Here is a 22634-nt window from a genome sequence, read left to right as displayed (position 1 = left end):
TACGTAACATCAGCGAAATCGTGAGAAAATATGCAAGAAATGCCAATAAGATCAATAAATCGGAAAATTATGAGCGGCATTAATCACTGCGAAAGTATCAGCGTCAATTTTATAAGCCACACTAGCCTGGTTATGGCGAGTTGAACGTCCGCTACGGCTTCGAGTATTCAACGAGATCAGGTCTATTTCGTTCTAAACACAGGACAATGAGCAAAGACGGCTGTATTCGGATCCGGTCCGAGCCTGCCCTCCAAGTAGCCAAAGTTCTTTAGAACCTGGACGAAAGGAACGAACTGGTTCCGGACAATGTGCGAACAATCAGCCTGTTACTAAGGGGAAGTTACTTTCAATTCAAATTTGCTAACAAGCGCTCTTCAAAACCGGCAATGTATCCCTCGTCAATCCAATTATGACAGATCGCATTTTCCCTGGAGATTCTGCACCATAGATTAATTGAAGGGGCCTTCCGATATATATCTATGAAAACATTCGTACATTATAAGATCATTTGAATGATGCTCGAATTACCCGAAGACGCAATAAAGAACGTTATCTTGTCTGTATTGACATTGAAATGCAGGACGAGGCCCGCCTCGCGAGGGTCAGGACAAAGAAACGCTCCATTTCGTACTTTTGGGTCATTCTCAAGGACAAGTTAATTATTCATTCCAATAGAACTACACATTAAGGAGTACATCCTGCAGTACCCACTTGGGGTATTAAAGTAGGTCAAACGACTGACTTTTGTGCGTTTGTTAAGTACCTGGCTTATTTTAAGTTTCTTCAGATGTTACATATCGAAAAAATGCTTTTAAAAAAAATCTTTATTCTTCGTCGTCGCACATAGACAATAATGATGTCAGGAGCCTCGCGTCTATGTTGGCCTAGTGGCTTGATCGTGCAACTACTGTGGTCGTAGATTTGATACCCGGCTGTGCACCAATGGACTTTCTTCCGAAGATTCACTCGAACGGTGAAGGAAAACATTGTGAGGAAACGGTTATGCTTTAGACCCAAAAACTCGATAATTGCCTATTAGATTAACAGATGATCATGAAACAAGTACAGAAATCTGAGGCCCAGACCTAAAAATGGTTATACCGCCATTGATTTATATTTATACATATAATCAAAAATACAATTTCTTTTTAATTTTCAACATTACATAGGATTTGGTTTGATAAAAATATATAACGTCCAAATTTAATATCATACGTTCTAAATCAATATTGTACAAAAACATCGCCGATCATCATACAACGAAAATATTTATAACGAAATACCCTTCAATCTTAAACCAAGGCCATGGGGTAGTTGCTAAACTTAAAATTCAAGGTGTACTTACGACGCATTCGCCTCAGGGATGATGTCATCAGCTACTACGTATATCATGGCACCCGCCGCGAAGGCCAGTGCGTAGGGCAAAGCTGGTTGCGCATACGCAACAGCCACAGCACCTAGCACCCCGAAGACTGGCTCCACCATACCTGATAGCTGGCCGTACCTGAGGACAATAATATTATTGTATTAATTTTAGTATTTATTAAACTACTTTAAAACATCTAAACGCTGAGTATTTTAAACGACTTACGATCGTTTTAACACTCATAATACTGATCGTCATAGTTACGATAGGTATCTGATTTATATATCTAATATAAATCAGTGCTTCTACAACATTTTAGGTCTGTGCCTCAGATTTCTGTATCTGTTTCATGATCTATCAATCTAAGAGGCAAGTCAGATCAGCCTCCTGTGATACACACGCCGTCGACTTTTTAGGTCTAAGGTAAGCCGGTTTCCTCACGATGTTTTCCTTCATCGTTCGAGCAAATGATAAGGCGCACATAGACAGAAAGTGCTGGTGCATAGTCAGGGATCGAACCTATGACCTTAGGGGTGAGAGTCGCATGCTGAAGCCACTAGACCAACACTGCTGTAGTACGTAGAGATACCAAATAATTCGTGGCAATTGAAACATGCTAGTAATACTTTAAAGCTGATTACTCGATAAGTGTGTTTTAATTAAATAGATAATTAAGGTTTGCACAATGTAGGATTTTTCCTACTACATACATACTGGTGAATATCTTGACAGATAACATTGTCTTCGGTTAACACGACTACTACATTTATATAAAACTAGATGACCCGGCAAACATCCTTTTGTGGTGTATATGTCCAGCAAACATTGTTGTTAGTTCCATAACCTATTTACTATAATAAAAATAGGGATTGATCTTAGAGGGGTGACAATTAGGGATTGTATGTTTATTTGTTTTGTAACACCAAAAAAACATACAATCCCTAATTGTCACCATAACCATTTTTTTTTGTGGACACCCCTTATCATTTAGGGGTTTGAAATATAGATAGTAGCCGATTTTCAGACTTACATGCGAGCCGTTTCGGAGCAGTATGTCAACAAATATTGTGACACGAGAATTTTATATAGAGATAATTATTTATATAAAATTTATTACAATATTTACATAACGTTTCGAATGCTTCAGCGAGCATGATCAGTGTGAGACTGCCACATCAAGCTGAAACTTTGTCATGGCCATCAAGTTAGGATTATTCTAAACGTTGCCATATTAAATGTACCGTTTGCCACTTTTGGTATTTACAATAATATCTTAGATTTTTAATCAAACCTTCATTGACTGACAAACGACAATTTACAATGAACTTATAAAAACCTACTAGTTTTTAATTAAATTGAAAATATTTATATTTAATTAAAAAAACTAACTATCAACAGCATTGTCCAAGTTATCTAAGTCTGTCCTTATGTGTTCAAATTTATCATCCATAAGACATCCCATTCGTTGATATTATCGCTAATTATTGTCAAGAATAAAATTAATTTTACTACGTAAAAATTGCAAAATAGTAAATTTAAAAAAAATCAGATCACTTAACGTAACAGTCAAAAATTAGACGTGACCAGAGCTAATGGAAAATTTCGAATTCGCAAGTCCAAATCATGTCGAACAAGTCTCGAAACAGAATGTCGTCGATTATGCATTGGAATTTGAATAGCTTCAAGTTTTGCAAAATAATTTTAAAAAGCTCCTTTTACGGATATACTTAAATGCAGTGTAAGCTAAAGATTAAAGTAGTGCGTGATCATGTGATTTTTTTTAAATAGACAAATTGCCGATCAGTTTCTGACACACGTCGTTACTGACTGACTTTTTTAGGCCCAAGATTTTCTTCGCCTTACTAGCGAGCGAGAAATGATAGTCCATTGGTGTCAGGGTTCTACGACTAAGCCCACAGCTCAGGGAAGCTCTTACAAGGATAAGAGTTACATTTTAGTTCGTATTTCAGTTATATTCCTTACCGAGATTGGTTATGTTTGCCTTCGATATAGTGCGCAGTTTCAAATTTTATTAATCGTCAGTAGTCCACGGATTTTAATACTAAAATATAGATATAGCTGCCTTGGTTTATGCGTTACGATTACAGCTAGGGAATCGTAAATTCCATGAATGCTCTCTACTTATTTAAACAACAATGTATGTGAATAAAACAACTTCTACCCTAAGCTGTAGTATATAATATAGTTTTCATGCAAATCCATTCATTTCCATCTGTAAATGTTTCGCGGTATATGTAGCGTATAATCGTCTCCAGAGTTCAACTCCTTAGGATGTGACAAGAAAAAATGGAAGTTTGTTAAATGATCTCGATAGACAATGTCCTAGGAAAGACAAAAGATATCCAAGCAAATCTTTTAACAAGGAATCGTTAGACATAGGCGCTTTAAGTTTGTCCCTTGGTATGCTACCATATGAAATCGGAGGTTCAGATAATAAATGCGTAGAAGCGTTGAGATGGGATTGCGGCGGTGAGAGAGGCAAACGAATTGTTTTGGTGAAAGTGCGGGCCGCCGCGACCACATTCCTACGAACTGGTCGCTGTGGGAACTGCCATGGAGCCACGGAGCGAACCCATGGCCCGCAGAAAAAATGCACACATCGCTTGTTAAATGCTTCATCAGCATTTAATTGAAATAACTTCTAAGTCACTTAGAATTCACTACAGTAAGAAAACCTTTTAATTATTTTACTCCCTGAATATACTACAGAGATCACAGTTAACATACGTTATAAACATAAATTATATTCTATTAAAATTCTTCTCGACAATATCAATATCAGAGATGGATATTCTATTAATCTTCTTAAAGTTTCTTGATTTTGTATGCAATAAAGTTTTAAATAAATATCCTATTGTTCGATGTACGAATTAAACTTACGCATACTTAGAAGCTTGAGCGATAATTTAACACTAATAAAAGTGGTGATACTGCAGTTGAATACAGTAACAGCCGTTGTTTGAGTTGAAAGAATTAACAGTTAAGCTAATTTTGTACATTGTGAGTTGCAACGTTTTTTTAAATAGTCCTTAGTAAGAATGTGAGTTCCATTCTAAATAATTCAATTTTTTTTCATTTAGTAGTAGAAGTAACAAAAACCATTCCAATGTAGTATATGATAAGTATACTCCAATGAAAGCTACTTGTCTAACATCAAAACTTTTATTAACAGCTTTTAACTATGAAAGCTTTTCAGTAGCAGTAGGTACTAAGAGTCCGTACAAGTATTACGTAAGCACCATAGGGAGGGGGGATCTTTGATTTTCTTATTTGGTGATTACGTCAGTAGTAATTATTTACTTTTTTATACATATTACCCACAGATTATCTATGCTTTCAAACGAAATACACTTTGGAGGATTCCTAAAAAAAGTTAATACTGTAATTTTTGAGAGATTTACTTATTTTTGCTGTAAATTGCAGTAAATCTGCTCACGTAAAACTTAGTACCTGCATAGAGCCATAGATATATATAAACATTAGAGTTAAAAAAACAAAGAACAATATATGAGCATGAAATAATGTTAGTAGCAGTAAATTAGACTTCCGATACGTATTCGATATTTTTTTTTTTTGTTTTAGTCTGATCCAATTCTATGGCTAAATTTATGAATAAAATGTTGTTTTCTCAACCAAGCCTTGACCATAAGGCATATACATTTAAAGTATAGTTTCGTATAGCTTAATGCTCGCTTACTATTTGACAGTATCACGAGGCGGTCCCAACGTGATGCTATGTTATCGTATCCATTATTCAACGGGTGGCGAAAGCGGCAATTTGCAACGATATTCAACGGTTCGTAGAATGGTTACTGTTACCTCTGTCACAGCCGACAACCCGACAACGTATGATACAGGATGCCTGTCAGCGAAATAGAAATATGCTGTTGGAAACAACTTTATCGCCGAGATTATTTATTAGTAAGAGGTAGGACTCTATTAAGGAATAAAATATTACATTAAACCTCTATCCGTGTTATATATACATTTAATTACATAATTCTGAAACATTTGATATTTGCAATAATCAAATATTCACCACAATACCAAATCAAATAAATAACGTTTAATAGACAAAGATTATTACGTATGTAAATTAATCTTCGGCGTTGAATATTTTTCCCACGCATGACTAGGTAATTGGACGTCATCGATCAAAAATACGATCCAATAGTCTAGGTAGGCATTCGAGAAGATTAGGCGTGGTTATGCGCACCGCAAACCGGCTGCCATTGCGCAGAATAGCGCCACCAAGGCTGGCGGCGGCTTCCGCAACCGCGTCTTCGGTTGCCCTCGCTGTTGCGGCATTGCTATCTCGATTTAATTATTTAACTCCGAAGGCCGATCGCCCGAGGCAGCGGGCGGCACTGACTGGTCCGACGGGTGCGGCCCGGAAGAGCAGACAGCGCGCCGCCAAGAGAATGCGCCAGACTATGAGGCACCGCAGCGACCAGCGACATCGCACACGCAACACATTTCGAAATAGACAACTTTCTCGGGGTCCACTTGGCACCTGACGAAATCTATGACGAAAGGCAAGCTGCAGCTTAAAGCGCGGTGTCCCCATCCGCACCTGCACCGTTTTCTAACAAAGACGCCGTCAATTTATTTAACGGCCCGTACGTTCCAGATTTTATAATATGCCATTACTCAGCGATCAACAAACGTTCTCGGAATACAGCTGCATAAAGCTTAAGGAGTAAGATAAGGCAGCAGAGGATGATGAACCCATCATATAAGGTGTGTGTCGTGATGTTTGCACGATGTGAGTCATGTGCTATGAGAAATGTTTAGTAGACGCATTGTCTACACAATGGTTGGCCGATACGCCTAATTTGATTATGTCATAATCGAATAAAAACTTTGATTAATAAAAAATTACCCACGATTATATAACGCGCTCCATACATTTATATTCGCCAACTTCATTACAGTCGCAATACAGAAATTTAGAAAATGCATGTTTTTATTGGAACCTTAATCTGTAATTTTTATATATTTTTACTTGTACCAACGCTGCTACTAGTAAGAGCTTCGGTTGCGTAATTGACTTTATTTGCTGATTTGAATTGAATTGCTTAGTTGCTGTAATACAGAAATACAGTACAATTGAAATTATTAAATAAAAAGCATCGCAACAGGCGGCCTTATCGTTTTCGAGCAATGTCTTCCAGGCAAGGACTATGAGATTTTTTTGAATAAGGCAAGTCATAAGACGTATACCTACATAAACGTTACATAGATAAAACTAATGGAACCAAGCAAAGCAAAACATTAGAAAACAGTGAAAGGGATATTAATAAAAAATATTTCAATAATATAAAATATGCATAAATTATGTTTAATTTAATATATTATATAAAGTTTGGTCCAACATTAAACATGGGCCCGTGAGAAGCAAAGCAAGTCATCAAATCGTCATAAAACATGATCGAAAACGGTCAATATCCACGTCTCCATCGCTACGATTCCACGTACAAGACATTGTAATAAAACAAAAATTGTTTCTGGTAAAATCACTTACCATACAAACCGATTTCTGATTTACCACCTCGGTCACTCTCTGACCACGTTTCGAATGAAAAGCAATGTAAAAATCGCAATTAAATGTTGGTACTGTGTACGAGGCTATACCGTGCGTAACATATTATTTTAATATCATTTATCGCTATGAATATTTCAATGACGAAAACATTCCTTATATTTTTTCATGTGTCAACTCTCTCCCATTGGGGTTATGGGAAGTCACTTAAATTACTTATTTGACCCATAGACCGTCTCCCATAAAGAAAGGAAATCCTAGTCCGTGAACATGAACTAGCAAAGACAAGCTAAGACGGTACATTTGACAATTCAAAACTTTGCTTTCTACCCTACATCCGTCCACAATTGAGAATTAAATTTTCAAATCACCAACTTCATTGTATATATGTATGTGTCTATAAAATCGCTATATAGATAGCTACTTAACGAAAATATAAAAGAGCAGTGTTAGCCTACTGGCTTCAGTGTGCGACTCTCCTTGATCTCGGTCGTAGGTTTGATTCCCGGCTGTACATTAATGGAATTTAACATTCGCTCAAATTGTAAAGGAAAACATCGTGAGGAAACCGGCTTGCCTTAAGACACAAAAAGTCGACGGCGTGTGTCAGGCACAGAAGACTTATGAAATTGACAAATGATCAAACACAGATAAAAAAAACTGGGATGCAGACTTAAAAAAGGAAGCGCCACTGATTTATTTTACCGAAAATATACTACAAAAAACTTGATAATTTCCACTTCATTGTCAAGTTTAAATATTACGCTCAAAATCACGCTCATGGATAAAAAGGCCTTCTCATCGCGGCTCGGTTGTATTAACGATGCTTAGAGGGCACCCGAGATGGGTCGTTTGCGAATGTACTGCGGGAGTTCGCGACGGCGTTTCTTGTTCAGCCCGCATTCCTTCCCCTTGCATTCCACAGAGCTACCTACTTAGGTTAGTACCGCTTAAGTTAGTTAATTTATTTGAACCGTTTCAGCTATAATGCCTCTTTTACGACAAAGGACAAGACCGCGGCGTTTTTTTTAATTTATATAGCGCTCTGTAAGGTTGTTTTGGCTGCGGAAGATTACCTACTCGTTTGAAGTTTCACATAAAAGGCAAATTGGTTATAGTATTTTTTTTGTGTTTGACAGGATTTCGAACGTAACTATGCATAATACTGCACTCCATTAGAATGTATTTCCACACTTTGGTCTACATCTCTTATTTAGATAAAGCTACCATTTTATCAAGCAACTTAAATACGGGAAATTAATGTTAGAAATTTTACTTGATTCGATACATTTTTTTACTGTTTTCTTTCATTATTTTTGTAATGTTTCGTTTCTGCATTGATTGTTTTCTTTTTAAAATCGGGATCATCTCATGTTAAGTGATTCCGCCGCATATCGACAAACACATTGGCAAAAGGTTCGAAAATATTTCAGTTTCTTATAGAGAATAATCAGACAAATACTAGTATTTCCTACAAAAAGTACATGCAATCCACAAAAAAACCCTACCGAGAAATGCGCTACAACTATCGTAAATTTGGTGCAAGGTTTATAAAAGCTCGCTAATGCAATGTAGGGTAACGGAAGACAACCGCATACCAGCCAAGGAATTCTGCCTTCGGCCGTCGACTGGCGAGACCAGTCGGTGTTAGTGAACTGTGGCTATGGCTTCTGTGAATTTATGTCGGTACAAATGACAGTTTGAAATATGCATATCTAACGTTTGTGGAGCACGTATTTAATGAATCAATTTGTATGAAACATTCGTATTGATACAAGGACCTATTTCGTCATATTTCATCTTCAGTACAAATTTCGTATTGGGCTTTAGATACTTGGCTGGAGTTCGTAATATATATAGAAAAATTACTTTTTCCCATTCACAAATATCCATTAATAAATACGTTCGGTTAAACAAAGGAACGAGATTACATTATTATGGTGAAAAAAGTGAATTGAAACAGAAGAGAAGAAGAAAGCTGTAGGTATTAAAAGTTCCTTTTAATCGTAAAGAAAAATGAATTTTTTTATCGCATCAATTATGTATATTTGAAAAAGATTTTAGTGCTTAATATAGCCTCCATTTTATTCAATTATTTTAATTTTACTGTTTTACTGCAACGAAGTGAACACAAATACATAAATTACCGTTAAATAATTTAAAAACACCGATAGAATAAATAAATTTAATTGGGCTAGTAATTTCCTAAATCTTTCTAGAACGTTCTACACGTTTATTTGGTAAACAGATAAGACAATCAATATGCCATTTCCACTACCTATTGTAAAGGGTGCTTTCACTCGGTCACCTAGGGTTGTCTACTTTAAGAAAATAGAAATTCAAGTCCAATTTTGCTGTCATTTCTATCTAGCTAAGTATACAATCAACATTATTGAATGAACTTTAACGTATCAAAACGCTAAAAACAAAAGATTTGTTTGTAACATCAAGAACAACTGGATCAATTACAAAAGTTTTTCTATCGAATGCATTATCACTGATTATAATATTTACAGTCGACTCTCGATAATAAGAGATAACTTTTAGAATAACATGCGTTTAAAATACCACGAGTATGAGGGCGGTTCGTCTAATACCGTGATTATTTTTTCTATATTATTATTATGTATTAACAATTAAATACAATCTTTTTTGGGTGAACGACTTTAGTCACAGGTGACAAGTCTGTACCTGATAAACACTTCTTATAGAGTAGAGAAGGACGAACTTCAAAACACCGAGAGGTTTTTTTTTTAAATGTATCTTTACTACGACATCGTGGAACATTATGATCTAGCCTAACTTTAGACTAATAAGTAATTTAAGTCTAAAAGGATTTTTAACATAAGTCTCCAACACTACTAACAGTCTCTATTAAAAGGAAGACACTCTGTTCTTCTGTTCTATTTTTTCACTCACTGTTAAGCACTAATAATAATACTAACGTGAACTATCATTAATTCACTAGTTCCAATAGTTTTGGGACCAATTAACGTCGATTTTATTCCATTTATCTGGTATTGTTCAAGGGACCGGAAAACATTGTCAAATTAACGAGTGTCAAATCGAAAGTATTTTCAGAGTGAACAAAAATCTAACCGTGCAAGAGACATAAAGTCAATTGCATCTTGACATATAATTATCAAATCAACGAATACAACATATTTTAAAAGAGTATTGTATGGAGTTTCCTGCCTATTCATCTCCACATAAAAGTACCTTTTGGAAGGAGTCATTATTTTTTAAATATTTTTACCTTGTAATGACTATCAAAAGTGCCTATTTAATTGGCCTAATTGAAATGATTACACTTATTAAAACAAAACAGAGTAGACAAACGCCGATCGCTGTAATTCTCTTTCAGGCTTAGGCAAATACAGAAATTGTGAGGAAGTAAATAGCAGCCCTATACTATGTCGGGTCGGCGCCATCGTTTCCGAGAACAGCGTGGAATGCGACTCTTTACAGCTTTTACCTATTCGGTAACATTTACAATGCGCGCACGTACCGCGTACGTACGTCATTGTAACCTTTTGCACTGACAATTTGAGAATTCCTTTGTTGAAGGCAGTTAGGAATTTTAAATTTACTTCAACACATGAATATTGGCTAATGGTTAACGATATACTCATTATTTACTCATAGAATAACCAAAAAAATACTAGTAAAATCTAAAATTCGAAGTTTCATATGTTTTTAACATTTATGTTTACGAAAATTGTCATACATTTTAAAAAGCTTGTAACATACTGTAGATATTTTAGTATATGTGGTGAACTTTAATGAATACAACAGAAATTTCTTAAAATGTACCTTACCAATTGGAGTAGTTAACTGAGTTTAATATAAAACTTACGGTAATTTTTTAAAGTGTTAATAATAATTTCTCTTAAGTATTCTAAGAGGTTATTGCCAGCTCCTCACGTGTGTTCTACGGACTTGATTTGAGAAATGAAAATTTCATAACTAGGAACAAAATCATATGTTAACTACACCATCGTGCAAATAATTTACTATAATTGTTAACTTAATTTGTTTTGGTATAGTTTAACTCACGAATACTATTCGAACGACGTATGTTCAAGATCAGAAGTATATAAACTCTCTATATACTGTATTACCATTTAATTTAACCAATTAGTTTGTGCTAAAAGTATGAATATATAGTCCTGGATCTTATTTATTAAAACATACTAAAGCATGCATAATAACATCTACAGTTTAATATATAAAAATTACGGTGGATTTAAAATTTCCAAACAAATATGACTTATTTAATATGCGTAAATCTTTTCCATTTATTTACTTATAGTTCAGGAAAATGTGTCGTTAGACCAAAGAAGAGGTTACGATCGAACGTAGCGGGAATGTGGTGGATGAAACTTGCTCAAGACAGAGAAACGTTTAGGAAAATGGCTTATATCTAAATGGGGTTCAATTTTCACCATGCCTCCTGCTGAGAGAGGATCTTTGATAATCTGAGACAAATCTTTGTTTTTAATTTATTGTATTATTATTTAAGATGTCATATGGAACATGGTGTAATGGTTGCAACTCCTTACAAACGTTGTAAAAACTTGGCGATTAAAATATGTGGCGGGGAGTTTATTGCCAGTTCTTCTCTTCCGTTCTACGCCCTCGATTTGAGAACTGGCAGTAAATGTAAAATTTGAAACATCTCATATATATTTCTGTTTTTCACGTTCATAAGTACACATTGTGTTACCTAAATTAATAAATGATTTTAGACTGACTTTGACTTTATTATAAAAGAAATTATAACCATTAGTTATATATGAAGCTGTATGATTATTATTAGTTTTTTAATTAATCAGTCCACTAGCAAAAAACAAGTCCTGATTAAATAGGGTTTTTTATATAGAACAGGGCAGGAGACTCACCTGATGTTAAATGTCCTAATTGACTAATGCAATTAATTTGATACAAATGATCGTATTATTTACCAGTTGCTCTACAATCGCCAGGTCTTGGGCTGAGATTTCCGTATCAGTTTTCGTGATCATTTTTTTAATAGGCAAGTAGGTGATCGCCTTCTATGCCTGACATACACCTTTGAGTTCGACTGAGAAATCTTGAACTGATAGAGGACGCGTAACAAGTACTACTTGAAATTTTTACCAATAATCCCGGCAATTTAGAAATGTTTATGGTAATGTATATGGAATATAATCCAGATTAAAGTGGTGATATTTTTGACGTTTCATTATGGGAAGTCTGTGGTAAATGAGTCGTTGGGGAATGGGGTCGGTCAGTCTGGCTGCGTTGGCATTCGTCCCAATGAGCATACTCCATCCAGGGTTCCCAATATATTAAAAAACAGTAATTTCTTGCTGTTTTTATTATTGACACAAGAACTAGAATTTTAAAAATTAGAATTAAAAACCAATTATAGTTTCAGCACGAAAATAAAAAATCTATAATAAACGTCTTGTAACAATATAAATGTTTAAACTATGTAAATAAAGTGTAAAAATTATAATTTTCAGTCCTCTTATATTTTATTTGTCTGATTTAAGTTTTAGATGTAAGTTGGAAACCCTGACTGGCCACTCGTGTCGCGTGATCACTAAATATTTCTATTTTAATAGCACTTAGAACACAAATAAAAACCTAAATCGCCGCTCTTCGGTTCTACTAAAATATAAAATTCCTAACTGACTAAGGCAAATAATTTGATACAAATTATTGTATTATCATTTACCAGGGTCATTACAGCCAGGTCTTGATCTGAGGTTTCCGTATCAGTTATCATGATCATCTTTTTCTTAATAGGCAAGTAGGTGATCAGCCTTCTGAGCCTGACATACCTTTGATCTTTGACTTTATGATCTTAATCTTCATGAAACGAGCGTTTGTCATCAAAATAAAAAATCTTTGTTGCACAGTCGTGAATCGAACGCGCGACCTCTGCTGTTGTCGATTAACTTTTTTGGTTCAGTTGGCCAATTATTATTATTTTTTTATTATTTACGTGATTTGGATTTTTTTAAGAATACTAATAATTTGATTAATAAACTGACCAACTCCTAACTAACTAACTAACCTAGCTTTTCTATTTCTCATGTTGAATGAATGAATATTATAATTAATAATTCGATAACAAAACGCGGTTTTAAGCTGTAAAATATATTAAAAAGCTTACCAAAAGGCTCTCCATACTGAGAAGCCGGCTGACTGAAGAGGCAGGCTCACAGCTAGTCCTTCAGGGAAGTTCTGGATGCCAATTCCTAGCGCCAGGTTTCTATAACAAAACAGTTATAATCAGTACCTATTAATAGTTACGAATTTATATGTATTTTACGTCATTGCTAAACACATATTAAAATCAACAACCACACAAACTTAAAATAAAATCCTATCACAGCGGGTAAAAACCATTATATTATATAAAAAAATTATATCAATTACTCCACTACAATGATATAATATATTCATTCATTCCATTAATCAAAAATTATTAACAGCATGCACTTCACGCGTAATTAATTAAAATAAGTATACAGACAACGTCAAACACTTAAATTCGAATTCATTTAATTAACTGGAATCGCACTTAGAACGTAAGTTTTCCGAGGTGCCTGTTTTGCAAAATACTTTATATCTACAATGTAAAGATAAATAAATGTAAAGGTGTAAAGTCAACGACTCAAGAAAACGACACAAATAAATATATGTTATATGTGCAATTTAAAGATGAGGATAGTCCATAGTACGTTGTAATCTTATACATTCAACCCCCAAAGACTTCAGTAAGAGATTTAAGCCAAAAGTCGAGCCTTACGAAAAAAATACGTTTTTGACATACGACGTAAGCACAGTCTTACTTAATAGAAGATGAGTTTGCATAGAATCGCAAGTATTGCAGGAATGTCACTGCATTCCGTTAGGGCGTTCCTCCTCAGCACCTGTCTTGATCTAGGAATGCTAACTGTACAGCCTTCGTCGCCGTTAACTAAAGGTCATTGCGTAAGATTATATCACCGATTTATGTGCAGCAGTGTTATTCAGAATCGCTTTATTTTACGATGTTCTAGAATCGATTAATTCAACATTTAAATTGCAGAGATATCGTGATGGTTTTAAAGACAAGCAAGTAGCCTTCTGCGGAAATTACTTTTGTTTCGTCACGTGTCACATAGAGAAATGATAGAACCGCATGTGTTCAGTTTTACTTGGGAAAAGGATTCGTTTCACAACTGTGCGATTTTAAGGCAGGTTTTTCCGCGCACCGCCACTACGTGGAACAGCAACAAGGGCTGGCAACGCACTTGATAGGCTTCTGGCAATATGAGTGTCCATTGGTGGCGGTGGTATCACTTAACAGTTAAGATATAAAAAAACGAAACTTCACTAAAAACTTAGTCCAAGACAACACCCGTGCCTTCGTTAAAAAATGTTGTGGATTTTGATACACGGAAGTCACAGAACATTGTAACATTGTAGCCTAATAAATAACAAATATAAGAAATAATTTTAGGTTCACGTTTCATAAGGCCGTTGAAGCCGTAGGCTCGCTTGCCTTATAAATATTGTATTAGGCCGACCCCAAAGAAAAGCTACAAATGAAGAATTTTTATACCAATATTTACGTGTTAAACTGTATTAAACTGAAGGTAGACCAGTTTAATACAGTTTAACACGTTTTTGTATAATTATACATTTATACTTTAATATTTGTCACGAACGTTTGCGTGAATTTGAACCCCAGCTGTACGTACAATAATGGCTTTTTGTGTGTTACACTCGTCCGTGAAGGAAAACATCGTGAGGAAACCAGCATGCCTTGGACCCAAAAAGACCCAATATGTGAATACCAGTAACAAGAATAATAATTTGTTTAAATCATAATAACACAAAAAAAGAAAAAAAATGAAGATAAAGGATGTAAATGGGCACTCTTATTGCTAAAAGCTGTTCTTCCAGACAATCCAAACGCAAATAATATAAACATTACAAAAATACAACACCGAACTTAAAACTACACTAAACTAAACACATATCGGTAAAAATATCAAAGGTTTCTTGGTTCAATATTGTCAATTGCTTCTTAAACATAAATTTAGTCTCCAAGGTCTGCACCGACTGCAGGCAGAGCATACCACAATAAATTCCGATAAAAATTACCAATTATACTATTATACACATTTTTTGAACTTCTATCTCTAAAGAATGATGAAAACGGATTACAGTCTTCGAAGGGACAACTCATATTTGGTCGTAAAAACCGATAGTTGTAACAGCCGATGAAGTTGTAATTAAGTACCTAATAAAATAGAATTCAGCCAGGGGCATTGATTTTAGTCAATATCACCGGTATGTTGTTCTACACGATGTCATCGTAATTGGTTTTGACTGTATTTATATATAAATTCAAAGCCATATAAGCAATAGTGTTTTACAGTAGCGAACCGCAGAGCATGAAAGCACACCGCACAACTTTCTAGTACGCGTTAATGATAGTACCATACATCGCTCGAAACGTCAACTAAAAATATTTGTACACAGCGCCATTAACGGAAAATGGACATTTCATTGAACATTGTTTCATAGAATACTGAGCGTCTCGAGAAAGAGTGCTCCATACAATAAGCTTCAGAGTCGAGACTTAGCGCGAACTCTGTGTCCCAAAAAACCGTTTAGAAATTATAGAATAATAGATATCCTATTAGAGGTTTTTGAAATTTATTTATATTAATTAGATGATGTATGATAAAAATCATTAATAATATAATGTTATGATTTAATCAAATAAATAAATCAGTGGCGCTACAACTTTTTGAGATCTCAGATTTCTGTATCTGTTTCTTGATCTGTCAATCTAATAGGCAAGTAGGTGATCAGCCTCCTGTGCCTGACACAAGCCATCGACTTTTTGGAACTAACGAATTCAGGGGTAAAGCCACTAGGATAACACTGCTCTGTTATGATTTAATAGGTAATTTAAAATTATACCATAATATTTTAAAAGAAAATTTGCACGCCATTAGTGACTAACATAACAACTAAAATATGCGAACGATATCGTATTGTACCCGATAATATATATATATAGTAGATACAAACACCAAATGCGTGCAAATAAATGATTATTATTATTCTTATTTTTGTTAACATAAACTCAGGATCAGTTAATTCCTGGTGCACTGTTGGACACGGGCCTAAGCCAAGTGACCACATATTATTTTATAAAATCATAATTGACCGCCTTTTGGCCAAAAGTCACACAAGTGTTTGTTATGTTTGCCTATAAGTGCTTGTCACAATCTTGTACTTTATTTTCCTTAAATGACATGCATAATTAACTATTACTGAACATCTCTGATTACGTCTCGAACGTACGTAAAATTCTAGCTAGCAATTTTCAGTTCTATTTGCAAAATGTGGCAATATAGAATAAATTAAAAAGTCTTCCTTGTAAATGAACATTTTGTAATACAAGATATATATCGGACTGTAATTTTTATTTATTTAACTCTTGCAAACAGAAATATAATACAATTATAGCTTTCGAGCGATCTCTTCCAGACAACCACAGTGAGAAAAAAAGAAATTAAATTAGATAAGGTAGCAAGAAGCGCCTTTTGTATCTATCCTTTTCAAAGTTTGTACTTAGTACCATCAGTTCATTTTTCTATCTACAACAGTGACACTCGATTTAGCAACGAATTATCGTAATGTGTAACCTATTATGTCAACAATCTATAGAAATTTTGTAAGTGAGCGGTGTAACGTTGACTCCGGATACATCCGAATTCCAATTACATCATAGACGAGACCATTTCACTTTCCGACCTACCCGGAAGTGAATTCCTAAGCCCGAGCATACAGCGCGCCCGATATCCGTATCGCGCATTCCATTTTGAACCTCAATACCAGCCGCGCAGAGTTCACTCGCCACGTTCCGCGAAAACTGTCGACCGACCACAAAATACCAAAGCGGATGTGAATGTTCGAGATATTCACTCAAAAAGTGACTTAGTTTTCGAGCGGCAGAGTGTAGATTATTTTGTATACGGGCATCGCGAAAGTAGTACCAACTTTCACAGCGCGGAGGGCGCGGGGCTTGACGCGACGGCCCATTGACGACACCGTGACCTACATACCACAGCTCCATTCATGCCGCGCTCAGGACTCCGGGCCCCAAACAAAACACTTGCCAGATCCGAAATTTCCATCAGTCATTTACACAACATGCATTGTCGCAACCAAAGTATTGCGGGTTACGCGCGAGGCCACCACGTATACACTTGTTCAATTAGTACCATCTTGTACCTGTACAAATAACAGGATGTTTTGAATCAATAAATGTACCAACGCGTACATAGTAATGGTGCATCTCGGAGGCATACTGACAATTCAGAGTTATTCAAAACGAATTGAATTAACAACAATGTGGGTACGAGAATTGAGCGCAACTTTCGAGCATGTTTTCGTAGTTGTGTGACGAGTGTATTTACCGTATAGAATGTGATAGATTAATTGGTAACTGGTATTGCGAGGTGACTGCGCTGTAGGTATCGCGGATTGCAGGCGACGGCTCGGGGGCGCGCGGGGAGAGGGGCCTGGCTGCCAGACAGCGGGGCTCCGATGGGAGACCAACAGCCTCTTGAGTCTTGCATAGTTGAGAATCTACTCGACCACTGCTCCACTTCGCATAAACATTGCATATTTTATTCGGTGAAAGATGTTTTTAATGTTGCGATATCGTTTCTTAATCGTACTGAAATCATCTTTATTGCTATTTCTAAATGATTTAGTTTATTTCGAAATACAAGATTCACAAAAGACGACAGACTTGACGGCCACGGTACAAAATTTTATAACAAGGTAGCATATAAACCAACGCCATAACTAAATTGTTTCAGACTTTTTACAACACAATTAAAATCTCTTACTAAAGTCAATACAATGTAGATAATACCTTTACGTGATAATAATATGCTTGACGATCACAGACGAACACATAATATATAGACGAGAATCAATATCTAATTAACAAAGACGATAATACAATCAATTTTAATTATACCACATATTCAACACATACCACTTTTTCACGTTCTACCAGAACTGCTGAATAATATAATACATTAATAATTTCCAAATGCCATGCAACCGCCATTCCATCAGCGTTTTTCTCACGTATTCTGATTTATTCGGTGAACTGATTAACCAAATAACTCAGATGAAAGATACGAAGGGCAAAGCTAAAACAAAACTAGCCCTATGAAGTGCAGCAAGATCTGCGTCGGCGCCGGGCACGTCACGCGACCGCATTCCACGGCGCCTCCATTCATGGGGCGCGAGTGAGAGGCTGCAATGGGACCTTTGGTATGAACGAGAAGGGAAACCGAGCGCCGTTACCCTGTAAGAATGCAATTCGTAAGCACGCGCACGGATTTGATGCTCGCTACGTTCCGATGTCCGTCGTAGAGACGTCCTGCTCGCGCACAGCGAAATTCCTCCGCGGGCGCACATCAGCCGATGCGTTTGTTTGCATACTGCCGGTGTGATTTGATCGAACCCCGTTTCCTGTGAGAAGCACAGGTTGTTTCACGAGTCAAGTGGAATTGTGACCGTTAATTTTGTGATCAATGATATTTTGTTTCACAAGTCAATGGTTATCGTAGATTATCGACTCTTGAGAGAAAGCGATTTTCTCGCGGTCCTATCTACTTTAACACAAATCGAAGACGACTCCAAACTCCGTTAGTTTTTGCCAATTTCCATATAGGACATGACATTTATATCCAAGCAAAAGCATGACTCTTTAAGACTTCTTGTAAAGGTAGATATCTAGGATTTAGGATATTTCTCGCATCCTAACATATACGTCATACATACTCTAGGGCACCAAAGTACAAACTTCTGTTAGCCAGTAAGAGGAATGTGGTTGGACATGACGGCGGCAAGCTTAGGTTAAACAGGTTAATATTACTCAACCTCATGTTTATGATAAGATATCCTTTACATTAGCTTTGAGTTTCTTCAACTGAAATATAGAACGTTCGATTCATATCCGCTTATAAGTATGCCGCTCACATACGACAAGAGAATCGTATAAGATATCTTCTTAAACTTGAAAGTTTATATGAAAGCCTTACTGCGTACTCGTTAGGTAAGAGTTAACAATTACTTAAGCCATGAAAATGGTTAGCAATGAATCCAATCGGAAACAAAATAGTGTTTACTTCCTGTCCAGCTGCTTTGCCTCTGAGTACAGCTTTATTATAGACGAAATACTCTATGCAATTCGTAAGTAATTATCCGATTAAGCCTGAAGTATAATTAGACCATACATATATGTCTATATATTTGAATACCTCGATTCATATATGTAAAGAAATAATTGTATTTCTTGGATTAGATTGTTAACATTATTGATTATCTATTATTTGTTATGTTTTATTTAATTTGTTAGTTAGTATGTGGAAAACACGCTAGTTCTGGCTTGTCATTTAAATTTTAAGTCCCGAGTTTTTTTTTGTTAGTACATTAAAATAAATAAATAGGATAAAAGTGTTTGTTTTCAAGTAAAATAACAAACTAGATGTTGTTTCTGAAAATACATATTTCAGCAACACATCTGTCATTTACGTATTAAGAGGAATAATTTTATTGTTTCCAAAAAAAAAAACTCATAATCATTTATTCATATAGGTAACACAATGTACACTTATGAACGTCAAAAAGGTAATATATATGAAATGCTTCTAATTTAACATTTACTGCCAGTTCTCAAATCAAGTATTTGAATAATTATTTCACTATAATTAATAGTCGTAATCCTGCATGGGGATTTTATTTGTATGTTTAGTTTGGTTAACATTATCAAAGTTGTCAAACAGATTCCTAACTTTTCGAATACCGCCTAAAATCCATATTGAGGTGATATCTTACAGTGTTATAGAAGTTAAAACAATAGGCATTTTTTTATATATACATGCGTCTACACTACGACATCATGAAACATAAGACATGACATATATAATCAAATTCACACATGCAAAGCCGAGATTAAAAACAAATTTCATAACGCTTGTTTCTTAATTGTGATTTGTGTTAAAAAAATTGGAGTTTAGCCAAAATTGTCACAATAAAGATGTAAACAAAGCGGCATTCTGATTTAAAATAGGGTTAAATCACTAAGGTCGTCCTGTCTGCACGCGATTCAAATGACTCATTACAATGTCTGTGAAATGTATTTTTGGATATGAAACGTTTAAATAACACAAAATTTTTCGACATTTATAAATAAATGTGTATCATGTCATACATAAAATGATCGAAACCAGGTCGAATCCCCTGTGGGGCCGATAAAAATACACCATTACCAATTGCATAGTACTAAGTTCGGAAGTTGGTGGAATACCATGTCAATCTTGCCTTAATGAAAGAAATTATTAAAGAAACAATCAATGTGAAGCCATATAGGGCTGTAGCGTAACTGATCCTTTGGTTTTATCTGGTAATATAATATATAGATGCGGCCCCATCCATATAAATTAACTGTTTCATGAATTTTTCATCAGCCTCTTTTTTTGGTTTATTACCTCCATTTTCCCTTCACATCGCCCTACACTGGGAGCTTGTATCTATTGGATTCCAACCTCCTTGACGATATCGTCAGTCCACCTAGTCGATGGGCGCGCAGTCTTTTACTGGCAAGGTCTCTATTCAAGGAGCCTGCGGGTCCTCTATTTACCTCTTCTTTCATCCTTACGCTAACCAGCTCTTTCTGCTGAAGTCAACAAGTCTAGACGTATTTTATGGACCAATTGAAGTTTCCGCTACAAATTTCCGAACGTATACGAACATATGAAACTAAAACACATTTCAGAAGAACTTTATAATTGTACTTCGCTAGCTCGCCACCAAATGGTTTACAAAATGTTCAAATTGTACAAAATGAAATGTATATTATATATGAACGTAGTCTTATAAATGCGACCGATGTCTATATAGTCGCAAAATATGTAGCTAAGATCAAAACCAAAAACGCCTGGATTGGCTTAAACCTGAAGAAGCTTTTTATGGAGAGAAAAATTTGAATAAAAACCATTTTATTTTTTGTAATAGTGAACGACAATAGCCTCTAAGGGGTAACATAGCAAAATGTTCCATATGTTGGTATGTAGGTACTAAAAATCATATGAAGGCGAAACGAGGTTCGCGGGGTTAGTTATAAATAAAATTAACAATTGTTCTATCGCGAATTCAACAAACGTTTTCATACTGAAAAGTTCGGAAGATTAGTTAGTATTATTGATAATTCCTTAGAATGTAGTAAGTAATCCATGGTAGGCACTTCTAAAAACCACCAGCAAATTACAAGTCCCACATCTCTACGCAATGCCAAGGGATCAAACCGCTCGGAAAGGGATTGGTCGTCGACAATTCGAACCGACTTGGGTGAGATTCAGAAAAGATTTCATCGCAAACTTTAACTCCCTTAAGTCACAGTACATTGTTACATACTTAGTCATCAGCTTAAAATATATCAGCGATTACTATTGATATTAAAAGCATGCAAATTAGTATGATATCACATATGACGGATCAGACTACAGATTCTAAGTACGGTATGTATGACAGCGCATTCTAGGCGCCGTGGCGGATTTCCTCCGGTATAACTGCAAGTTTATGTGATGACTAGGTATTAATCACGATCTACCTGCACTAAACAATCTGACTCACGACGGGACAATCCATACTTTACCATATAAGGTAAATCGAATAGATAATTAACCAGTTTTATTAATAAACATATCGGAAGGAATATAATGTAGTCCATTCGAAGTTTGTATTAAGGTAACTATGAACAAAATAGTTCATATTAATTATATATGATAAAAAAACATATTTTATAATAATAACTAGGGATGTATCGATATGCCTTTTTACGGATACGATACCGATGCCGATAATCTTATGGAAATATCGCCGATGCCGATACCAATGGTTGGTGTAATAAAATAAATTTAACGTAAAATACATCAAATTTGGTTAAAGTTTTTAATATTTATTAAAAAATAAAAACAGTCACAAACGTTTAATGAGATTAAAGGTTAAGTAATTAAAATTAAGAGTAATAATTACATTAAAATACAATAAATAACTGTTAATAATAAAAAATAACATTGATAATTTTATTTAGTTAGTTACAGAAAACATTTTACGCGCGAAATGGAATACGCGGGGACAAAGCGGTTGACAGAGACAACAAACTGAATAAAATGCGGGGATTCCCGGGCATAGATAGTCCGCGCCTCGTTTGCAATGAACTAGAATAAACAGGATGCGCGTTTACATATTTTAAAGCGAGAAATTTCAAAAGTATCTCCGATGTATCGGCATCAGTATCGGATGCATCCCTAATAATTACGTTCCTTATGGCGCCGTGGCGTACATGGGGATTTCGATTTAGCAGCGTTAAAATTTTAAATCAGTTCAATAATGCGTTCAGGATGTTGATGCTCCCTCGCTAATGCAGTGCGTGTACAATGTTTAGTTGTGCAGGTGGACTGTTTTTACTCCACAACGCGCAAGCGAGCTGTATCTCTGATAAGTGCGGTGAAGCCCTAACAGCACGCGGTAATAGCGAGAAGGCTGGATTGTCTTTTAAATGGATCATTGGACTGCATGTGCTCTTTCTAATTTAATGAAGAATAGACTTCAAAGCTA

At 35.5% G+C, this 22634-nt stretch overlaps 1 protein-coding gene across 1 annotated transcript in view; it reads right to left on the bottom strand.

Annotated features, from left to right (window-relative positions):
• LOC123715371 (zinc transporter ZIP11) overlaps positions 1-22634 on the bottom strand; it is a 45654-nt gene that overhangs the window by 6159 nt on the left and 16861 nt on the right. The window contains exons 5-6 of the mRNA XM_045670355.1: positions 13093-13191; positions 1346-1504 (exon numbers count right to left, since the gene is read on the bottom strand). Of these exons, the coding sequence (XP_045526311.1) occupies positions 1346-1504; positions 13093-13191 (258 nt within the window). The remainder of the gene's footprint in view (positions 1-1345; positions 1505-13092; positions 13192-22634) is intronic.

This window comes from Pieris brassicae, chromosome 10 (assembly GCF_905147105.1).
Source record: "Pieris brassicae chromosome 10, ilPieBrab1.1, whole genome shotgun sequence".
Lineage (NCBI taxonomy): Eukaryota > Metazoa > Arthropoda > Insecta > Lepidoptera > Pieridae > Pieris > Pieris brassicae.
Note: the sequence above shows the minus strand (reverse complement) of the source record. Positions and strands in the feature narration are given on the sequence as shown.